At 34.7% G+C, this 19,015-nt stretch overlaps 1 protein-coding gene across 1 annotated transcript in view; it reads right to left on the bottom strand.

The window, feature by feature from the left end:
- The window catches only part of LOC136409742 (rho guanine nucleotide exchange factor 17-like), a 40,957-nt gene extending 27,961 nt beyond the window's left edge, over positions 1-12,996 (bottom strand). Inside the window, exons 1-2 of the mRNA XM_066391449.1 lie at positions 12,739-12,996; positions 4,829-6,467 (exon numbers count right to left, since the gene is read on the bottom strand). Of these exons, the coding sequence (XP_066247546.1) occupies positions 4,829-6,467; positions 12,739-12,842 (1,743 nt within the window). The 5' untranslated portion in view covers positions 12,843-12,996. The remainder of the gene's footprint in view (positions 1-4,828; positions 6,468-12,738) is intronic.
- Between the last annotated feature and the right edge of the window lie 6,019 nt (positions 12,997-19,015).

Genomic DNA, 19,015 nt, shown 5'->3' with positions numbered 1-19,015 from the left:
ATGCCATCACAAACAAGATTCTCGCAGTTGGTTGGTATATCTAACGATGCAAATCTTGTAAAGTAAGTTATGTCCTAAAGATCAACCAAATATGTCATAAATGCTCAGAGCTATATAAAGGAAAACTTTCAGGCAAATTTAAGATTTTGACATCTTGTACCCAGGAAATGCAGCGTTTGCGGACTTACATGCGTTCAAATTATGCCACTCGATTGCGGACACCCTGTGTAACTCTTAAGGTTTATAAGATATTGGACTGTTGCCAGACGGTCTAATATCGGAAAATCGGCTATCAACGACCCTGTATAAAATATTCATAGAATTCCGAGGCAACACCAATATTTAATAATATATACGCTGATCCATTAAAAAAAGGGGGTTAAAATAACATATTGTTGTTCATTAAAAAAGGAAATTGAGATTGAATCTAGTTCGATAAACTTTAAACACGCCAAACATTTTTCTTTAATTTCTATCTCGATTTACTAACAATCCAGCGGTCGCAAGTGGCGATTTAAAAGTGTTTCCTCTGAAATACCTGTGGCCGAAAACCTCCCGAACTTGCACCAAAGTAATGCATCAAGCCTCTATATTCTTTTAGCTTGAGATTAAAGTGCAGTAAGTGCAGTACGCGTAACAAATCCCCGTAATCACGAGAAGCTTAATAGAAGGTCGGTTTAGAAGAAAAAGTGAACAAGACAAGACAGAAATCAATTACGGGCTGATCGACGTTGAAAAAGTCTGCCTTATTTTAAATCGGCACGAAGACGATGATGTATTAATTCACTATTTAAGGTCCGGCCTTTCTAGGCAATTCTGAACGTTATTTAGCTGATAAAGATTTGTAATAAACTGACAGAGCGGCGAAGTTGATAAGTTAATTGAATTCTAATTACTTAACTATAAATTAATGTTGATTTTTTTCAAAGGGTCGCTAGATGTTAGAAATTAATTAAAATCGCTATACAGGGTGGTCAGTCGCGTAAACCCCAGGTTCGTTTAAGGTTTCATTAAAGTACATCCTACAACGAAGAGCCTAACGCATTATGCATGTAAATTTTGTATATCTATGTAAACGAGGAACAGCTTTGGTTTCAGTATACAAAGGTGGAATCATTCCCAGAACTCGCGAACGAAGAAGTGATAATGAAAGTTATGTTTATTGCCTTTCTTTATGTTCTTTTCTCGCGTTCAAGGACGGATCGTTCATGTCTGTCAAAGCTGGGTCGCGATTTATTAAAAGCTGTACGATCCATTCAGAAGATAGTTTTCGAAAGCTTGAGGAAAACACGACAACGGGGTTAACTCGTTAGAGCTTTCTGATTGCTAAGGATGTCACATGTCCATTGGAAAGCGTCACTTTTCTAGCTTCCGATAACGAGAAATGTAATAAGTTTGTGTGCAGGAATTGTCCTGCAGGAGATCCGGCAGGATTTCTTCTGCAGAGTCATACATTGTGGTTCGATCAACTTTGAGGAGCAAAGATGTCAATTGGCACTTGAACAAAATTAGAAAATACATTCCTTTTTCTAATGATACGTATTGTAACAGCCGACTTTAACGAGAGCCTATTGTTAATAAAAGTAATTGTAAAAGCGGTGTTTTCAAGTGAAAGTATGCGATTTTTAACAGTACCTAATTGTTACTTAAGTAGATCTCCACGATAGCTCTTATATTTTCATTCATTAAGTGTATTATTCGTTTAACTAAGACATCTAATGTGCTTTTCACCGTTAAGAATTAAAATCTTATTTGTTTTCCAAATTCTCCCTGTTTCGTTCTGTATATTTAGCTTTCATCACGTTCCTTACTTTTCATAGCCTCTATAAATAAAAATTTTAAATAGACTACATTAATTCGTGCTATTGTTTTCTCCACATTTTAGGAAGGATGTTTATGGAAGTTAGGCTTCAAATTGTGAGGCTCTAGGGAAGCTGTGTTAAGGGATGGGGCAGCACATCGTGAAAAAATGGGATTTCCGGGTTCGAGTTCTTTAAATTAAATCTCTAATAAAAAGGGAAAATCTGTCATTACCGATGAACCATTTACATCCCAAAACACGTGTAAGCGATGTTAAAAGTGGCTTTATTCGTCGGAACACGTAAAATGTTTTACTCTCATAGTTTTAAATTGGGTGATAGACATTTTAAAAATAGACAGCTTTACCGCCAGCTTGAGCCTGGTATTTTCGATCTTGGCTAAAGAAAATAAATATTTTTTATTTGAGCTGACTTTCAGAATTTTGTTTTATTTTATATTTGCGGCCAACCAGAAATAGAAATTTATATATAAATGGCGAAGAAGCTGAAAGAGGGGCCGGCGCTCGTGGTGAAAATCTATAATCGGTACGATTTTATTTAATATTTTGCTGCTTTCTATTTTATATTCATACAGTACCGATGCTCTAGATGCCCATGCACGAAGAATTGTTATTAGTCATTCAATAATATTACCGTTAGTTATCAGCTCTGATGCCCTATTAAAATCTGCGAGTTTCAGGGCAAATCTATAGGGGCCTACTCAAATATTTTTGGATAGGAAGGAACTTTTTTTCTTATATTAGCTGTTTCCCAAGAATTCACGAAATTTCAGTATATCTACTAGAACTCTACACTTGGTGTCCCACTAAAGATAACTAACCTTGAATTGATTTAGAAATTTCACATTTCCTAGTTTTTGGCGACAAACCATACGATATATGTATTAAAAATAATTTAACATAATATGTTTATTTATTTTTAAGGATCGTACAGAGTGTCGTACCGAGGACGTAACCGATTCAGGTTTAATAAATTAGTCCTCTTCTGTATTTTGGAAATTCCTAGATTTAGCAATGTACATTAAGGTTTTAGTTAAATAATAAAATATGTTACTTTTCAGTTTTTAATTTCAGTTATTTTTAAAATGATGCTATTTGGTTTTTTGAAGAAAAATAGCTTCATATTTGACTCTATGAGGCGCCCTGCACCTACACCAACTGAAAAAATCTATATCACATTATCAAAAACTATAAAAAGAAAGAAACGAGATTTACACTAGTGAAGGTCTTCCCTCCTAAAATCCACCCTAGATGAGTCAATTTTCCTTCACGTATAGCATTCATGGCAGTTGATATAAGCAACAAACAGCACCTCAATAACTTCCATATTTGAATGAAGATGATTTTTGACATTACTTTGAACTTGCAATGATATCTCGGAGACTTGTGGACCCATTGTTATAAAATATAGAGCTGATTATAACTATAAACCTGGAGAAACAGGGCTCTAATGTACGCTCTAGTTGCGGAGACAGGGGAACGTTTTGATATCTATTTTCATGATTTTAAAAGTACTCTACTTGAAGGTGACTAAAAATGCATTTCCAACGTTCCATGACCTCAATTTAGTTATTCAAGGCTAATATAGGATCTAGGTCAGTCCATGTAAGCTAAAAATAGCACCTTAAATATTATCAAATTTTGACTAAAAATGTTCAAAAGAGGGAGGGGTAACTCGGCTACTTTTGGAATTTTTCAAATTTTGAACTAATATCTTGGCGATTTGTCGATCAATTAGCACGAAAAATACATCAAATTAGTGGTTTTGATAAGTTTATGCAAATGTATGCACAAACGGGCTTCTAATGCTTCCCTTAGTTTCGGAAATTGGCGACAACTTTAATAACTATAATATTTTCACAATTTTGAAAGTGCTTTAAATTAAAAATGCCCAGAACTGCATTAACTTTTTGATAGAAAATGTTTCGCTTTATCATATTCGGATGAGCTGAGAGAGGACAAGTCTCAATTGAGAGATGAGACTGTGGATGAACAAATAATTCTTTGTTGAAATAGTTCAAATTTGGCCTTTCCAACGTTTTTGATGTGGAAAAGTAACTTTTCCTCAAAGTAATTATCAATATTTTTCATTTTCTGACATGATCTCGGAAGATGAGAACAAGTGTCGGTTACGAAATTGCACTAAGAAGTGAGTTTTGAAAATGAACTTTGAGTTTAGCCTTTCTAACACTTCTGTCTCAGAGCAAGAACTTTTTCCTCGAATTAATTATCAAAATATTATGTTAAGAGAACGTTTCGTTCATTCATACTGTGATGCGCCTATGAAAGATATATGAGCCTAGGTTAAGACACTTGCTCAGAGATGAGTCCTGTTGAAACCAACTTCATTTTTTTGTTTTTCCAACAATTTTCCTGGCTCAGCCAGAATTCTGCTCTTTCCCAAATCTCGGTTAAGATACTGGAAGAACTGAATTCTGCATACAGTGTGTAACAAAAGTCCAAGACTTTCGCAATATCTCGTGAATAGTTTATACGAATTTTATGAGATTTTGTGTTCTTTGAGCAATGTGCTCTATCTTTTTTAATTTAACTACTTTGGTGTTTATTAAGAGTTTAGTGAAAAGGGTATTATATAAAAAGTGTTAAGAATTTTTAGACGTAGGATAGATATTTCAATAAAAAAAGTTCTGCACATTTTATATAGGCAGGACGCATATGACAATAAAAAATTCGTCTTTGAATCTGGCCTAGCTTCATAGTTGTAAAAAATTTCATAAAAATCTGATAAATGGTGCATGATACATTGCGAGTGTTCTAGACGTTTGTTACATGCACGCGGTACTTGTAAGAACATACATCTTCAAACCTCCAAATCACTTTTCAGAGGGCAAAATAAAATGAAAATCAAATCTGGGCGTAACCTTAACGGTTCTAATAATTTACTAAAAATTTTCAAAGATAGGGGCTCATCCAGGATCAATATAGGAATCAGGATATCTAGGACATTAATTTTTTATCGATGAGTTTCTAAGGAGGAATTTTACTTACTTTCTGTATCTGCTGTCCTAGCTCTTTGCTCTCCACAGGATCGCATCCCCCCTTCCTCAATTGCTCTAAAAACTCCTTGGACACTTCAGGTTTAGCAACACCCTCTAGCTTCGACGGGCTAGACGTGGTTCGCTGATGATTGGGTACTAGAGTTTGCTTAACAACCTGCTCCACCACCAAATTATCAGCGCTCACTTTTCGCTTAGCAACATGAACTATTTTGGCCTCTTTAAGGTAAGTTTCGTCAATGGAACTGTTGCCGGGCCCCCGGGAGCGGGGCTTGGGTTTACTAACCGTCTGCGCAGACAGGTCTTCAAGGAACTTCAAATCACTGTTTAAATTCTTCCTGGACTCGGGCTTCTTCATTTCCGCTTCTAGCATTTGGCCGTAAGGTCCTCTTAGAGGCCTCTTTGAGTATCTCCTTGGAATGCTTGGACTTAAAAAGTCGCTGTTTATGCTTAACCTGCTCTCGCAATCTGAAACATCCAGAGTGACATTGACTGCTGGTTCCTGTTCTCCTTCAGATTGCGAATCTGACCGTAAAATGCTGCTACTACGTGAAATTGAGACTTTAGGGGCGTTGTTATTAATGCAGCAATTTATGTTGTTGTTGTTAGTTGGAGTCGTTGACGGCCATTCCAAGGGAGAGTTACAGTCCTCAGGACTCAATGGTTCTTGTGGACTACCAGTAGCTTCCTTTGAGTCTGCTGGAGGAGACTCTTGCAGATCTTTCACAGTCTCTTCTTCGTATTTAGGAAGAATGGTTCCATCGCTGGGATATAAGTCTGTAGGCCACTGAGGCAGGTAAATACCTTTCCTTCTTCTCGACCTGTCTCTTCGGCGGTCTAAATTACTGCCACTGGTGAGGTTCTGAGGTCTGACCAAAGTTTTTTCGACTGGTAATTGTGGTATATTTTCTTCAACGGTCGAAGTGTTGGTCACTATCGATGAACCTAGATCATCCTGCTTGGATTTTGGAAGTTTCTGGGGTCTAGGCAAGGTATTGTGACACGTAATCTCAGATTCCTGATTATTGTGACGTCTAACGTATTTATTGTCATCGGGGCAGTAGTCCACTTGCGAGAATGAGGCGCTGCGCAAAGGCGCAGCCTTCTGGGGCGGCGGCGATGGTGCGACAACCTCCACCGGTGGAGGAGTTGCGCGCGTGTGCCTCCTCGGGGGTGGCACTGGGGTCACGGCAGCGTTCCGCTTAAGCCGTTCCGTCAACTCGCGAAACTTGTCGCTTCCTCGCTTTTCCGCGCGGTTCCCGCCGAAGCGGAACCTAGGCAGCCGGTCCAGGGTTGCAAACTCGTCTTTGGGTTCGGCGTCGACGAGGCGCGAATACACAAGGGCGCACCGTTTGTTCAGCAAACACCCGCCCGGGTACGCAACATGGTCTCGCACTGTCTGCGTCTGCTCTGACGTTGCAGCGTCCTCCGATCTGTTTGCGCAACTAATTATATCCAGACTATTAATAGGTGAAGGAACACTGGGAAGCAAGGGGATCCTTGCCGTGGTGTCGTGAGGGGCGGCCGGCCAGCAACAAGTTCGGGATCGGTACCGCGGACCAGCACCTGGGGGCGGCGGGCTTACCGCCCCCACTCGCATTCCATAACGCACTGGCCCTATCGTCATGAACCTGCAAATTAACACATTTACAATTCCATATACAGGGTGTTGCAAATCCGATGTGCTATCGTTGCTATCTCTTAAACGGTCAAAAATTACAGAGTCGGGAAAATTAGACAAAATGTGTCAGATTTAATAGAGAAGAGTTCTTCTCTAGAGGGAACAATGTTGCCCAATGGTTTTTAATTTTCAAGTTATTATGGAAAAACTAAAATTGGCCAAATAAAATTTTCTAAATAAATCGAAAACTAGAGGTTTAAATAATATTTTATAATTTAATAATGTAATATAATCTAATAATAAATAAAAATAATTATAAATAGCTATTCAGATATTATTTTTTCGCTTTTCATAATCTATCATACTTTCAAATTAAAAGTGTATTATTACTAATTTATTATTGATTACCTATGGCTTGATTAATAATTTATTTACCTACATAACATTTTTGAGCAACATAATAATTAAATTTTTTAATTAGAGCTCTAGAGCTAGCTTAGCTTATTGAGAAAAAAAATGAAGATATCTTTTTTTTAACTAGAACTTCGAAGAATTTTATCATTTGATATATCATTGTAAAGGTTTACTTAGGACTTTTAAAAATCTGCCAAAAAATATACAGGTCCCTATTCAAAAAATTCAAGTTATTGTCATTATCTCAGAAACTAAGCAATATCTAAAATTTGAAAATTTACTGTTTTGTAGACATAAGAAAATTATACATTTTTTGTATCAAACGTTTTACTGAAAAACCTTTAGTTTTCGATTTATTTAATTAAAAAAATCATATTTGACCAAATTTTAGTTTTTCCATATTAACTTGAAAGCTAAAAATAGTTTGGCAAAATTGAGGTAACAGATCTCGAAAGAGTATTAAATTTGGTACATTTTCTCTAATTTAACAGACCCTGTAATGATTACCATTTAAGACATAGTAATGATAGCACATCAAATTTGGAACTGTATATAAAACATTTTTATTTTCAGAGAAAAAAGTTATCGACCATTTGGTCCGTTTGCGCTTATAGTAAATTACTTACATTTATACCTAAATAATAATTTATAAAGTGCAAAGAAAAGAAAAAATACATTTATAAATTAAGGCAAAAGGGATTCAAAATGGTCACCTTCAGACGATTGTCTTCACCTTGCTTGAATTTGTTGCTGCCTTTCAAATATTCTCATCATGTGTATGTGTTTCTATAGTAATTGGTTGAATGTCTTACCTTTGTAATCGATCTCAGTGCAATTTATTTTGTTTTGCTCTGTGTTATTTGTACGTATAGTTCAATTTTTTCTCTTACATTTACTTATATGTTTTTGTTGCATTTTTTGTACTGATTCTTTTATCTTCTAAATTTCAAAATATTTTGTCTGTTTGTGTAATTTTTATTCTCACATTTCGAATATGTTTAATGAATTTCAGCCTTTTGTCGATTGGTACTCCTAAGTATTTTACGCTGTTTTTTTGTTTAGTTGAGTAATCCTCTGATATTAATGTTGGCACACAGTGCGACCGAAGAAAACCGCGGCTGCTCAGAACCGACTTAGTAGTTCCTGCGTAAAGAGGACCCCTGTGGACATATAGTCATTTGGCCGGTAGCCTATTGAACGCTACAGGAGTCCAAGTTTAAATTGAAACAATTCGTAGGAGACTTAAAGCAGTAAACGTAGTGTCGAAACGACTTTTAAGAAGAGTTCCCTTTGCCCAAGAAAACCAACTTGCAAGACTAGAGCGGGCAAGAGAGCACAGCAATTGGGGCGAATAGTGGCGTTCTGTATTTTTCACGAACAAGTTCAGATTTGGCCGTTACTCTGATTGTCGGTTTGTTCGTGTCTGGACAAACTTTGAAGTACGTTGAAACTTAACAACTGTACAAGAAGTGCATCCTTTTAAAGGAAGCACAATAATGGTCTGGAGCGGAATGTGGTGTGAAAAGTGAGTTGTGCGTATATAAAAGGAACATTAATGTACAAATCTATGAAGGGGACATCATCAACAACATTTTACTAAATTTTTAAGCTGCTATAGAAGAAAATTTCCGAATTTTGGACGATAATACCCGACCACATCGTGAAGCAATCGTTATAGATGTGATTGAAAATGTAGGTATCGAACGTTTACCGTTTCCGTCAAGATCGCCTGACCTTAACCCCATTGAACATGTGGGGAACATATTGCAAAAAAGTGTGAAGAACATCGCCACGCCCTCAAACAAAGCCACTGCTTCGAAAACTTCTTCCACAGTTATGGGAAAATTTACCACAATACAAACTAAACCATCTCATTGTATACCAAGACAATGTGAAGCAATTATGTACATTAGGGGAGGCCATACGACATACTGAACTTTCGAGATCTAATTTTTGTTATTTTCGATTTTGCTAAAATTCTTTATCATTTTTTTGGTTATTTTAAATAAATTAAAAAATACCATGAGCAATGATTTTTTACTTAATTTTTGACAAGGATTACAAAAACTTTATTCCTGTTGCTAGCTTTAAGCAATATCCAAAATATCCTCATGTCCCTAACTTTCGTAAAGCAGTTTATTTATACCAGTCGTGCACCAAATTCTAGTTATGTTCATCAAATTTAAGGTTTGTCAAAGTGTTGAGGGGCCCCTGAAAACGTCCGGCAAATGAGTCAGCGTTATCTTTGTGTAATGTTCTACTCCATCTTCGTTGATCGCACCAGTGGTATTAGTTTTTTGGTACTATCGTAATTTTTTTTGTTGCAACACTATTTTCCTTTAACTTGTTCGATTTTTTGGCATGCTACCAACCATTTGTCCTGTCGATATTGGTATATCAACATCTTTATATTTGTGTTTAGACAAGTGTATTAATATTAACAAAAATGCGTCTTAATGATGTTTAGAATACAGGGTGCAGCAGAAACATTGGCGCGAATCCTAAGCTTCCGATTCGCAAGGGTGGTGAAAGGAATGATAGATAGGAAACGAGATAGGTATGTAGTCAGTAGTAATCTCTAGTAATGTAGGGTATAAGAAGGAAGGGTCGTTTAGAAAAAGGGAGAGAGCTCACACAAATTGGAAAAAGGGTGGATTGGGGAGCCAAAAAGGGCCACTAATGGCTAAATTGCAAAGCTTCGGTCCCCCGCTTTACTACTTCTACTACCATTACTACTAGTAGGGTGCCGAAAAATTGGGGCAAATATGTATCTTTCTTTCATAGAGTTGGCACAAATTGGAGGGAGTGCTTATAATCATTCTCAAAAAACCTGAATATCAGAAATGTACGAGAAATACAGAAAGTAACAATTTAGGAGAAAAAATACCTGCAACCTATAAATACATAATAAATATGTACAAAATAATATATAAGATTTATCCTCGATACATTTAGATTTAGAAAAAAGCCTAATTTTGTAAATTTGGATTATCCTTACACCACAATAATTGATTATAAGGTAAATTTAGTCTAAAGTTGTGTAAAGTACTTTTTATAGTGATCTAAAACCTCGACTTTACCTCGGTTTCTTTATGGGGTATGCTGAACGCTGAGTAATGTAGTTTTGACCAGTTTCGACCATTTATGGTTGGTTTGCACCAGTTATGACTGCTGCTCTGCTTATACAGTGTGGCCCATCCAAACGAAAGAAATTCATTAATGTGTACATTTATTAAAAAATTCAAAGACAAGTGTAAGCTTGTGTTACCTTATTTCAAGGTTGTTACCTTATATAAAAAAATGAGATAATATTCAAGGGTTGATATTGAAATAAAACGTATTTTGGTTTATCACTCTTTTCTCAAACCCTGCTAGACTTGAATTAAGACGTGATTTAATGTTTTTGAATGCATCCCAGGGAGAATCCATGAACATATCCCGTCGGTTACCTTATGTGGATTTAGATGCCATTAAATTACTCGATTTCCTATAGAAGAGTCCTCTGTAATCAAATATTTTATTTATTTATTTTTTGCTTAGGCTTTCAAGCATTTTGGATTAGTCAATGTAAACGTGCATGAAAATCATATATTTTGGACGGGCTAATGGATTCCCTCCAACGTATATGATTTTACATTTTTTAAATTTAGCCTATATCTCTTTTTATTTGCGAAATACGAAGTTACATTGATGCATTTTACGACATTGAAAGTCCCTTTTTTCATTTAAAGTGCGAACTTAGTGTTGATATTTAATCCAAGTTATTCGGTTTAAGCGAAAATCAGCACTTCAAAAAATTTTGGTATTATACTTTAATAGTATATTATATTTTTTGATATTTCAATAACTCGATAATTTATGGACCAATTGAGGTACAAAAATAACTACAGCCTACACATACAAGATTGTATATTTCGAGTCTTCGAGATATAGGGTTACGTTGATTTCTATTAAAAAAAAAATGTATGGAAAAAGACGTAAACAAAAAGTGTGGGGACAAAAATGTAGAAAAAAGTGTAGGAAAAAAATGCTGCAAAAAGATATAGCAAAAATAAAGTGTTCAAAAAAGAAATTGCGTCGATACTTTTTTCGTCCGAGAGGAACTTCCCACTCTTAAATGAGACAGGATAGAAATGGGAAGAGAATGGGACCTTTAGGGGCCTAATCGCCTACTCCCTCACTTGCTTCTATAGTAGAGCATAATTATATTAACTACCTATTTTAGTGGATGTTAAAAAAACTTTTAAATATAGTTTTGCCAAACCGCATTTCCAATCCTTTTCATCCTGAACTTGAGGTATCTAGGTGTGATATAAGTCTCATATTCAAAAATTTCGAAATATTCGCGTGAATTTCCAAAAAAGTGGAACCTACAATTTCTCACATTCTATTTTTTGATCGTCGACTACTCGAACATTTGTAAACTAATTAAGCTACAAAAATATTTGAAATTAAGTGTTTGTACGAGCTCCAGGGGCCTGTATAAAAGAAGTGTAAATTTTTTTTTAGATTCTGAAATTTAGGGTCACCTACTTTACTCATTTTTAAATTGCCTTTAAACAAAGCTTCTCAGACTCTGTTTCCGAAACTTTTCCTTCAATTCAAATGTCCAGAATTATATAGGCGAATCAATCGATTTAAACAAAATACAATGTTTTTTAAAAAATTTTAACTATCAAAAAGGTTAAGATTAAATTACCTACTTCCTTCTATTTTTAATAATCGATAACTCCAGAATTTAGAACAATTCGGAGTGCAGAATTATGTATGTACATATAACTTATTTGAAGGGGGTTGTGATATATCCTTCAGTTGCAGAAATTCTCTTGTATCGTATTTGTTTCTGTTATTTTGAACGCTTTTTTTGATAAAGATATAAATTAGAGAGCGAGTCGCTTTTCAAAAATTAGTTTTCAAAGACCATTGTTTGTTTTCAAGATGTATATTCAAGCCTCCCGACTCCTTTATTATCCAATATACATTAACTCCGGAATACAGGTGGCCTCAAAAAAATATGAATTGAAATTGATCGCATTGAGTAATGTTGTACCCTCAAAGTCTATTTATGTAATTTGAATACCTACTGCTGATATAAATATCATTAGTTAGAAAGGAAACAACTTAAGTGACCTCATTTTGTAACTATGGGAGCCAGTCTAACCACAACTGGAATTTTCATTCATAAAAAACTTAATTAAATCAATAACAGACGGAATCAAACAATTTCATCTCCTTTCAATAAACTGTACCTAGTTTTACATTAAATAGACAGCACGAAACTGCTCTATAAATTTTTATTTGGATTTGTAGATTAAGCTCGGACGAAGGCTGAATGTTCATAAATAAATATATGGAAAAGCTTTAAATTTAAACATGGCTACATATCTATAAAACGGGTAGAGGATTGCTTTAATTAATGAAATCAAGGAGAAGTTTTATGGAGTTTTGAGCTCGCAGCAAAGCCCCTATTAAGCTTTCAAATACCCTTCACATATGGAGATACTAAAAGAAACTTTGGTAATATGGTTTATTGAATTTTTTCGGTCGAAAAATGAAAAGGCATCCCGGCTTTATTGGAGCTTTTAAGAAGTGAAGCTTAAAGAAGATTCAGTGAGAGCGGCGTGTTTAAACGTAAACATGCAGTTTTGAGTATTTTGAATGCAATGTAAAGTATTTTTAGACAAATTTCCATATAAAAATTACAGCAGGTATTATTTTTTTGATTTCTGGAGTCACGAGGTTATGTTGAATGGATAAAAATATGTGTGTTTTTTAGGAATCAATCGAGCTGAGAGAAACATGGCAACGGAGCATAAGAAGCATTGTTTGCCGGTACAGCGAGCGGTTCTATCCCCCTGGTACGGTACCTTTTGTACGGTTCCTCGTGCGAAAGCCCGGGAAAATGAGAACAAGCGCTGGTGGTGCAGTCCTGGCAGCGGGCTAGACAGCCCTCCTGCCATGGGGAGGACATGTCGTAAAGTGACCCCCTCGAGGGTCAACGGTCATCGTACCGAGTACCACCTGTAGTTAGAGCACGAAGCACCGGAACGCCTACGAAACTGACTGAATCGACTCGGCACAACATACGCGACGAGGTGACGGGCACCTTTTGCTTTGTGCCGCTGCTGCTGTCCGATCTAAACTTGTATCTTGGCGTCCTGGTCAGTTGGAGAGGGGCCTTTACACACCGAATCGCATCTTACAGGACGACCCACTTTACCTACTTAACTTAAGCTGGGTTAAAGCTGACCCATAAGGTATAAGGACATCGTTTATAGGGTGATTCTCATTTGCGAGCCTCACTGAATCGCGAAGTCTCGCCGGCCTCAAATCCCAAGAGGACTGCAAATATTTACAGCAGAGATCGTCCTTTGGTGTTGCAGCACTTTCTTTAGGCTCAAATGCGTGGGATAGATACGCTTTTAAAAAACTGTGTCCCACCTTTCAATTTCCTGACCGCCCTGTATTCACGATTCGATTTGTATCTTCGACTACACATGCATACATCACTTATTATGACTGCCGCAAACGGATATAAATCACTTATTTTTAATCGGCAAAATGATCTACGCCAATTTATTAAAATTATTTGGCAGATTAAAGTACATTTCATCCAAGGACAACTGGAGATGGCTTCGTAATAAATTATGACAGGAGTGTAATTTAAAAATCACTTCTTTTTGCAGCGTTCGCCTTTTTGTGTATTTACATGCTATTTTGTCAAAAATCATGGAGAAAGTTGTGATGGAAGCTTCTTATAATTTTTAATGCTACCAAGGAGGAATAGGTATTTAGGCTACTGCCTATATTTGATAGCAACCACGGTAGTGCAAATTTACGTGTGCGGAATGAAAAGTTTGAGTTAATTATTCATGCAAAAGCTTCGCAAATAAGGCGACATAAGTAAACTAAACTAAGCAAAAATTAAAACGTTATTAACGAAATTTAAGGTCAAATACTCTCTATATGTGGAACATCCGGTGTACATTCAGTTTTTCCTCAGATCTGCGAAAGGGGATTAAAGCTTTCGAAAATACCAAAAATTATGAAACAAGATTAGATCAAATCAATATACACTGCTGAGCTTTGGCATGAAACTAATTCCTATTCCTTCCAAATAACCGTATTTACTGTAATCACTAATTTAATCCGATAAATGCCATGGGCGCCCTGAGAGATGATTAAATATTAAAAATAATAAGCAGGGTTTGATTATGAAAATTGATCGTTAAAAAATGTAACTCGAACACTGAACTGGCGAACTTTGGTGCAATGTCAGTTCATTTCTTTGAATTAACTATAAAAATTACCAATTTAATCTGACAAAAGTGGTATGCTGATGGCTCACCCGACGTTAAGAAATAACTTTAGAAAATTCAATTTTCCAAATGAGAAATTATTGGTAACTCATTAAAAAATCAGTGTACGTTACTGAGCTTTACTATGAATAAGTTCAATCCTTGTTAATAATTGCAAAAATTTTCAATATTGACCTATTTGAAGCCAGGAACTTACTGAGAACTGATTAAATGTTTACAATCAAAAGAGAAATTAAATTTTCATAATGGGTTAATTTTTGAAATTAGACCAATTTGACCAATTGATTAATCTATGCTACGAAGCGTTGAAGTAAAGTAAGTTCCATTCTTTCCAAATAACTGCTTACATTATGAGCTTAATGTGATAAAAACCCGTGGCGTCCTAAGGTGTGTCTTAATGTTCAAAATATCTAAGGAAATTTAATTTTGATTTCAAAAAGATAACTATTTTTAAAATTTACAACTCAAAAGAAAATTAACCTATGTCACTCAATTTTGGTGAGGTAGGTCTTATTCCTTACAAATGGCTACAAAAATTATCAATTTAATCTGATAAAAATCAGGAGCAAACTAAGGGCGAATTCTATCTAAAAAATAAGATGAAAAATTGAACTTCCAAAATTGATTATTTAACTAATTTCTAATTTTAAATTAAACGAATCTGCGCCACTGAGTTTTGGAGTGGCGTAAATGTGACTTTTTATATATAGTTTCACCATTTATTGATTTAAACTTATAAAATCTAAGAGCGTGCTGCGAAGGATTTTATATTAACAATATAAAATTTTTTTTTTTTCAAAATTAACTATTAAAATAATTTGTAATTCGAATGAAAACCAATCTCTGCCGTTGACCTTTGGCATGAAGTAAACCTATTCTTTTAAAATTGCCAAACAAGTTGTCAATTTAATCTGACGAAAGCCAGAGGCGTGTTGAGAGCTAATACAAAATTAAAATTAACAAGAAATATTTTATTTTTAAAAAGAATTAATTAAGTAGACAAATGTTAACTCGAAAGGAAACCAATCTATGCGAATGAATCTTGGCACTAAATAAGTTTCATTCCTTTCAAAAAGCTACAAAAATTAACTTAATCTAATAAAAGTGAGGGACGCACTGAAAGGTGATTGTAGTAAAGCTGAAGTAACTAAGGAAACTGATCCACGCCACTGAGCATTGGCGTTATGTAAATCCCTTATGTTACAAATAACTACAAAAATTATTTATTTAATCTGATAAAAACCAAGAGCGTGCTAGAAGCTAATTTTATATTAAGAATAATAACAAGGACAAATTTCAAAATTAATTATTTAAATAAATTGCATCTTGAAACCAATTTGAGCTACTGACCTTTGAATGAAGTAGGTCTTATTCTTAATTTAATAAATAGAGAAAATTTATTTTGAAAAATGATTAACTAAGTAGAAAAAAGCGAATTTAAATCAATCCACGCCATTGAGGCATAGGTATGAACAATTTATTACATATTACTACGGAAATTACTAATAAAATTTGATAAAAACCGGGGGAAAGTTGATTTTATAACAAAAAAAAAGAAAAATTAATTATTAAATAATTTGGAACTCGACAGGAAAACCATCTACGTCACTGATCTTTGACACGAAGTAAGTCATATTCCTTCTAAATACTGCAAAAAATTATCCACTTAATCTGATTAAAAACAAGAGTGTGATGAGGCTTTTTTCAATATAAAAACAATAAAGATAATTCGATTTTAAAAACCAATAACATGTTTAAAAAAATCACAACTTAAAAGAAAAATAATCTACGCTACTGAGCTTTAACATGATGTAAGTTTTATTTATTACAAACAAACGCACGCCTCTGGCCTTGAGGATTGATTACGTAAAATTAGACAAGAGAAATGCTATTTTTAAAATTATTTATTTAAAACCTTTTTAACTCTAAAGGAAACCGATCCGTGCCACTACATATTGCATGATGTAAGTTTTATTCCTTCTTCATAAATTTAAGAACTTGCTCTCATAAAAGTCAGAGGCGTGCTGAGGGCTGATTCAGTATGAAAAATTCAATTTTTAAATTTAATTACGCATTTAAAAAATGTGTAAGCAGGAAGAAAATAAAACTCCTATTCCTCAGAAATAGTTCCAAATCAATCATTTTTATTGTAGCCAGGGGCGTGCTAAGGGCTGGAGTTGAAAAAATCAATTATTTTTAAAATTTACGGTTTAGAAACGAACAATTCTACACGGCTGAGTTTTAGCAGAACATATCTATCCTATTTTTTACAAATAATAAATATTGCTAACTTCAGCTGACAAAAGCTGAGGCGTGCGTAAATAAAGGATCTAAAAGTAAAAACTGTTCCTTGTGAATTTTTCATATATTACCCCTATATGAGCAGTGTAAGTATCACAAATTAGTTTAAAAAGATTGTGTTTCTGAATCTATAACTAAACACTGTTTCGTACAGCTCTTGAAACTATAAAATCACGTTAAAACTGTCAGTTTAGTACGCATAACAACCAATAGGGTGATGTCATACACAAAAAAATCCACAATAATTATTCTAGTTGTCATTAAGTTTACAAGCGAGTTCCTCGTCCAATTTAGTATAAAGCCAAGACCTTGGTGCTCTGCCTATCTCCTTCGTTATTGGTCCCCTTGGATTTAAACAACTCTCGAAATCTGCCTCGTAAACTTCGCGACAATATTTCATTAAAAAAAGACTACAGTTAAACCAAAATAACAACAATTCGCGTGATAGTGCTAAATGAGTTATCTAAATTATTGCTAGCTATACTCTAAAAGTCAGGCCTTAATAATGGGTCCTTTTCAATAACCCTCAAAACAACCAGCTATAATAATACCAACAACTTAACCCTAGCTTATTTTGAGCATTAAAACCCTAATGGCTTTAACTACAGGTATAACTTTATTACGAAGCTCCTTTGAGATACTTCAAGGATACGCCGCTGATCCTACGAGTTGTAGGTGGCAGCAAAATTTACATTTAAGAACTCTCGAGCACCAGTGATATGGATGGCATACAACAATAAAGGCATATAATAACTTTTGTACTTAATGATGATGAGTGTGCGCATGAGGGGTCTAAAAATGATGGGATTTATGAAGCAGTTTTGGAGATTCAGCCACTGTGTGAATAGTGGAAGAAAAATAAAATATTTGTGAAGAACCTTCATAGATTCATCATCATAAAATCTCTGAGTACAACTCCGAGAGCAAACTTCCATGACAGATTTCAAATTCAATGTTCTGTTTCGATTTTCGGTCAGGTGGTTGTGACCATCTATGGAGATTCTGCGTAGAAGATATTTTTGTAGAGTTACGAATAGATTCCTAATTATCATTTTTTTGTGTGAGGCCAAAGTTTGCAATTCTTATTGCATATTGAAACCGTGATATAAAACTTCTATTAAGTTCTATGAGTTCAGGTTAAGGTACGTTATCTCGAATGATAATTAGGAATCACCCAGTATACATTGTATCTCACATGAATGATGGATGCGTTGGAGTTCTGCACCGCATTTTTAGAGTAGGAATGTGAAAAGATCAGAATGGTTCGAAAATTTCTCAAACGCCATCTAACTAATGTCCTGAAAAAATTCACTTTCTTTATATTCTTATTCTTTCTAAAATCCCAATACATCCATCTCATCCAATTTGAACACCATATACAGGGCGTCCCAAAAAACATGAACGAAAGTGTACCACAAAATTCTCAGGTAAAAATAAGCCGATTTCTTGTGACCTGATTCCTTTTCGCAGTAGAGACCTCCATATTTCATTTAAAAAATGCCGTTTTTAAAAAACGTTTATTATTTTTAGAAACAGATTACGCCCGAGATTTGTTCTGAGCTTCAGTCACCAAAAATGACTTAATTATTCAATGAATTTTATAGAACCTTTAGAAATTAAAAATAATTGCATCTACTGCTGACTTCTGAGATCCAATTTCGTTGAAAATAATACGAATCAAAAAAAGAATATTACAACAATTGGAGACAGGATACAGAGATTTATCTTCAGTACCATAATCTTAAGACTTGAATGTCTTAGTTAAGCAGTAAATGTTTAAGACTGATTGGGAAATAACAGTATCGTGTCTATTACCCGTTTTAGAGAGTTAATTCCTTGTAAGCAGTACACATTTTCAAACATTCGTTACAATCGTTGAAAACAGAATATACCTCTGCTTTGTTTCAAAGTATTTCAGAATAATCCAAATAAAACATTATAATTTTTAAACACAAGTTAGGTTTTTGATTCATCCTCAGTTTTAAAGCCTCAAGATTTCTTAATTAAACATGAAATGTCGAAGAAGTTTATAAACTAAACTGAGTTGGATTTTATTTTGATTTGAGAGTTTAAAAAAAAATGTATTACCACCATTAGAGGCAGGATATACTTGTAATTATTTTTCAATTCCAAAATCCCAAGATCTCTTAATACACCTGATGATTGTCCCCCTCGCCTGCGACTCGTGCTCAATATTTATCCTCATGCGGTAAAAGCTGTTTTCTTAGTTTGTTTACAGTGTGTTTCTAAATATGATGTTTATACGGCTTGTTTCAGGACTAAAAGTTCATGTAAACATGGGTCTGTAAACGTTTCGTTACCTGTGTACAGGGTGTTCAAATTTCAGAAATTTTTCAGCTTTTTTCTTTATAGTTCTTGCAATTTTTGAGATATTTAGCTAAAATTTGGAATATAGTTTATGCCGTAGCACTTACAAATTTGATAATTTACAGGGTAACATCTTTTCAGGGGTCATGCCGCCTTTTCTCCCCCTGAACCTTTTCGTGGGGTGCTATTGTTACAT

Source organism: Euwallacea similis, chromosome 6, assembly GCF_039881205.1.
Source record: "Euwallacea similis isolate ESF13 chromosome 6, ESF131.1, whole genome shotgun sequence".
NCBI lineage: Eukaryota > Metazoa > Arthropoda > Insecta > Coleoptera > Curculionidae > Euwallacea > Euwallacea similis.
This window is presented reverse-complemented; position numbering and strand designations above follow the sequence as displayed.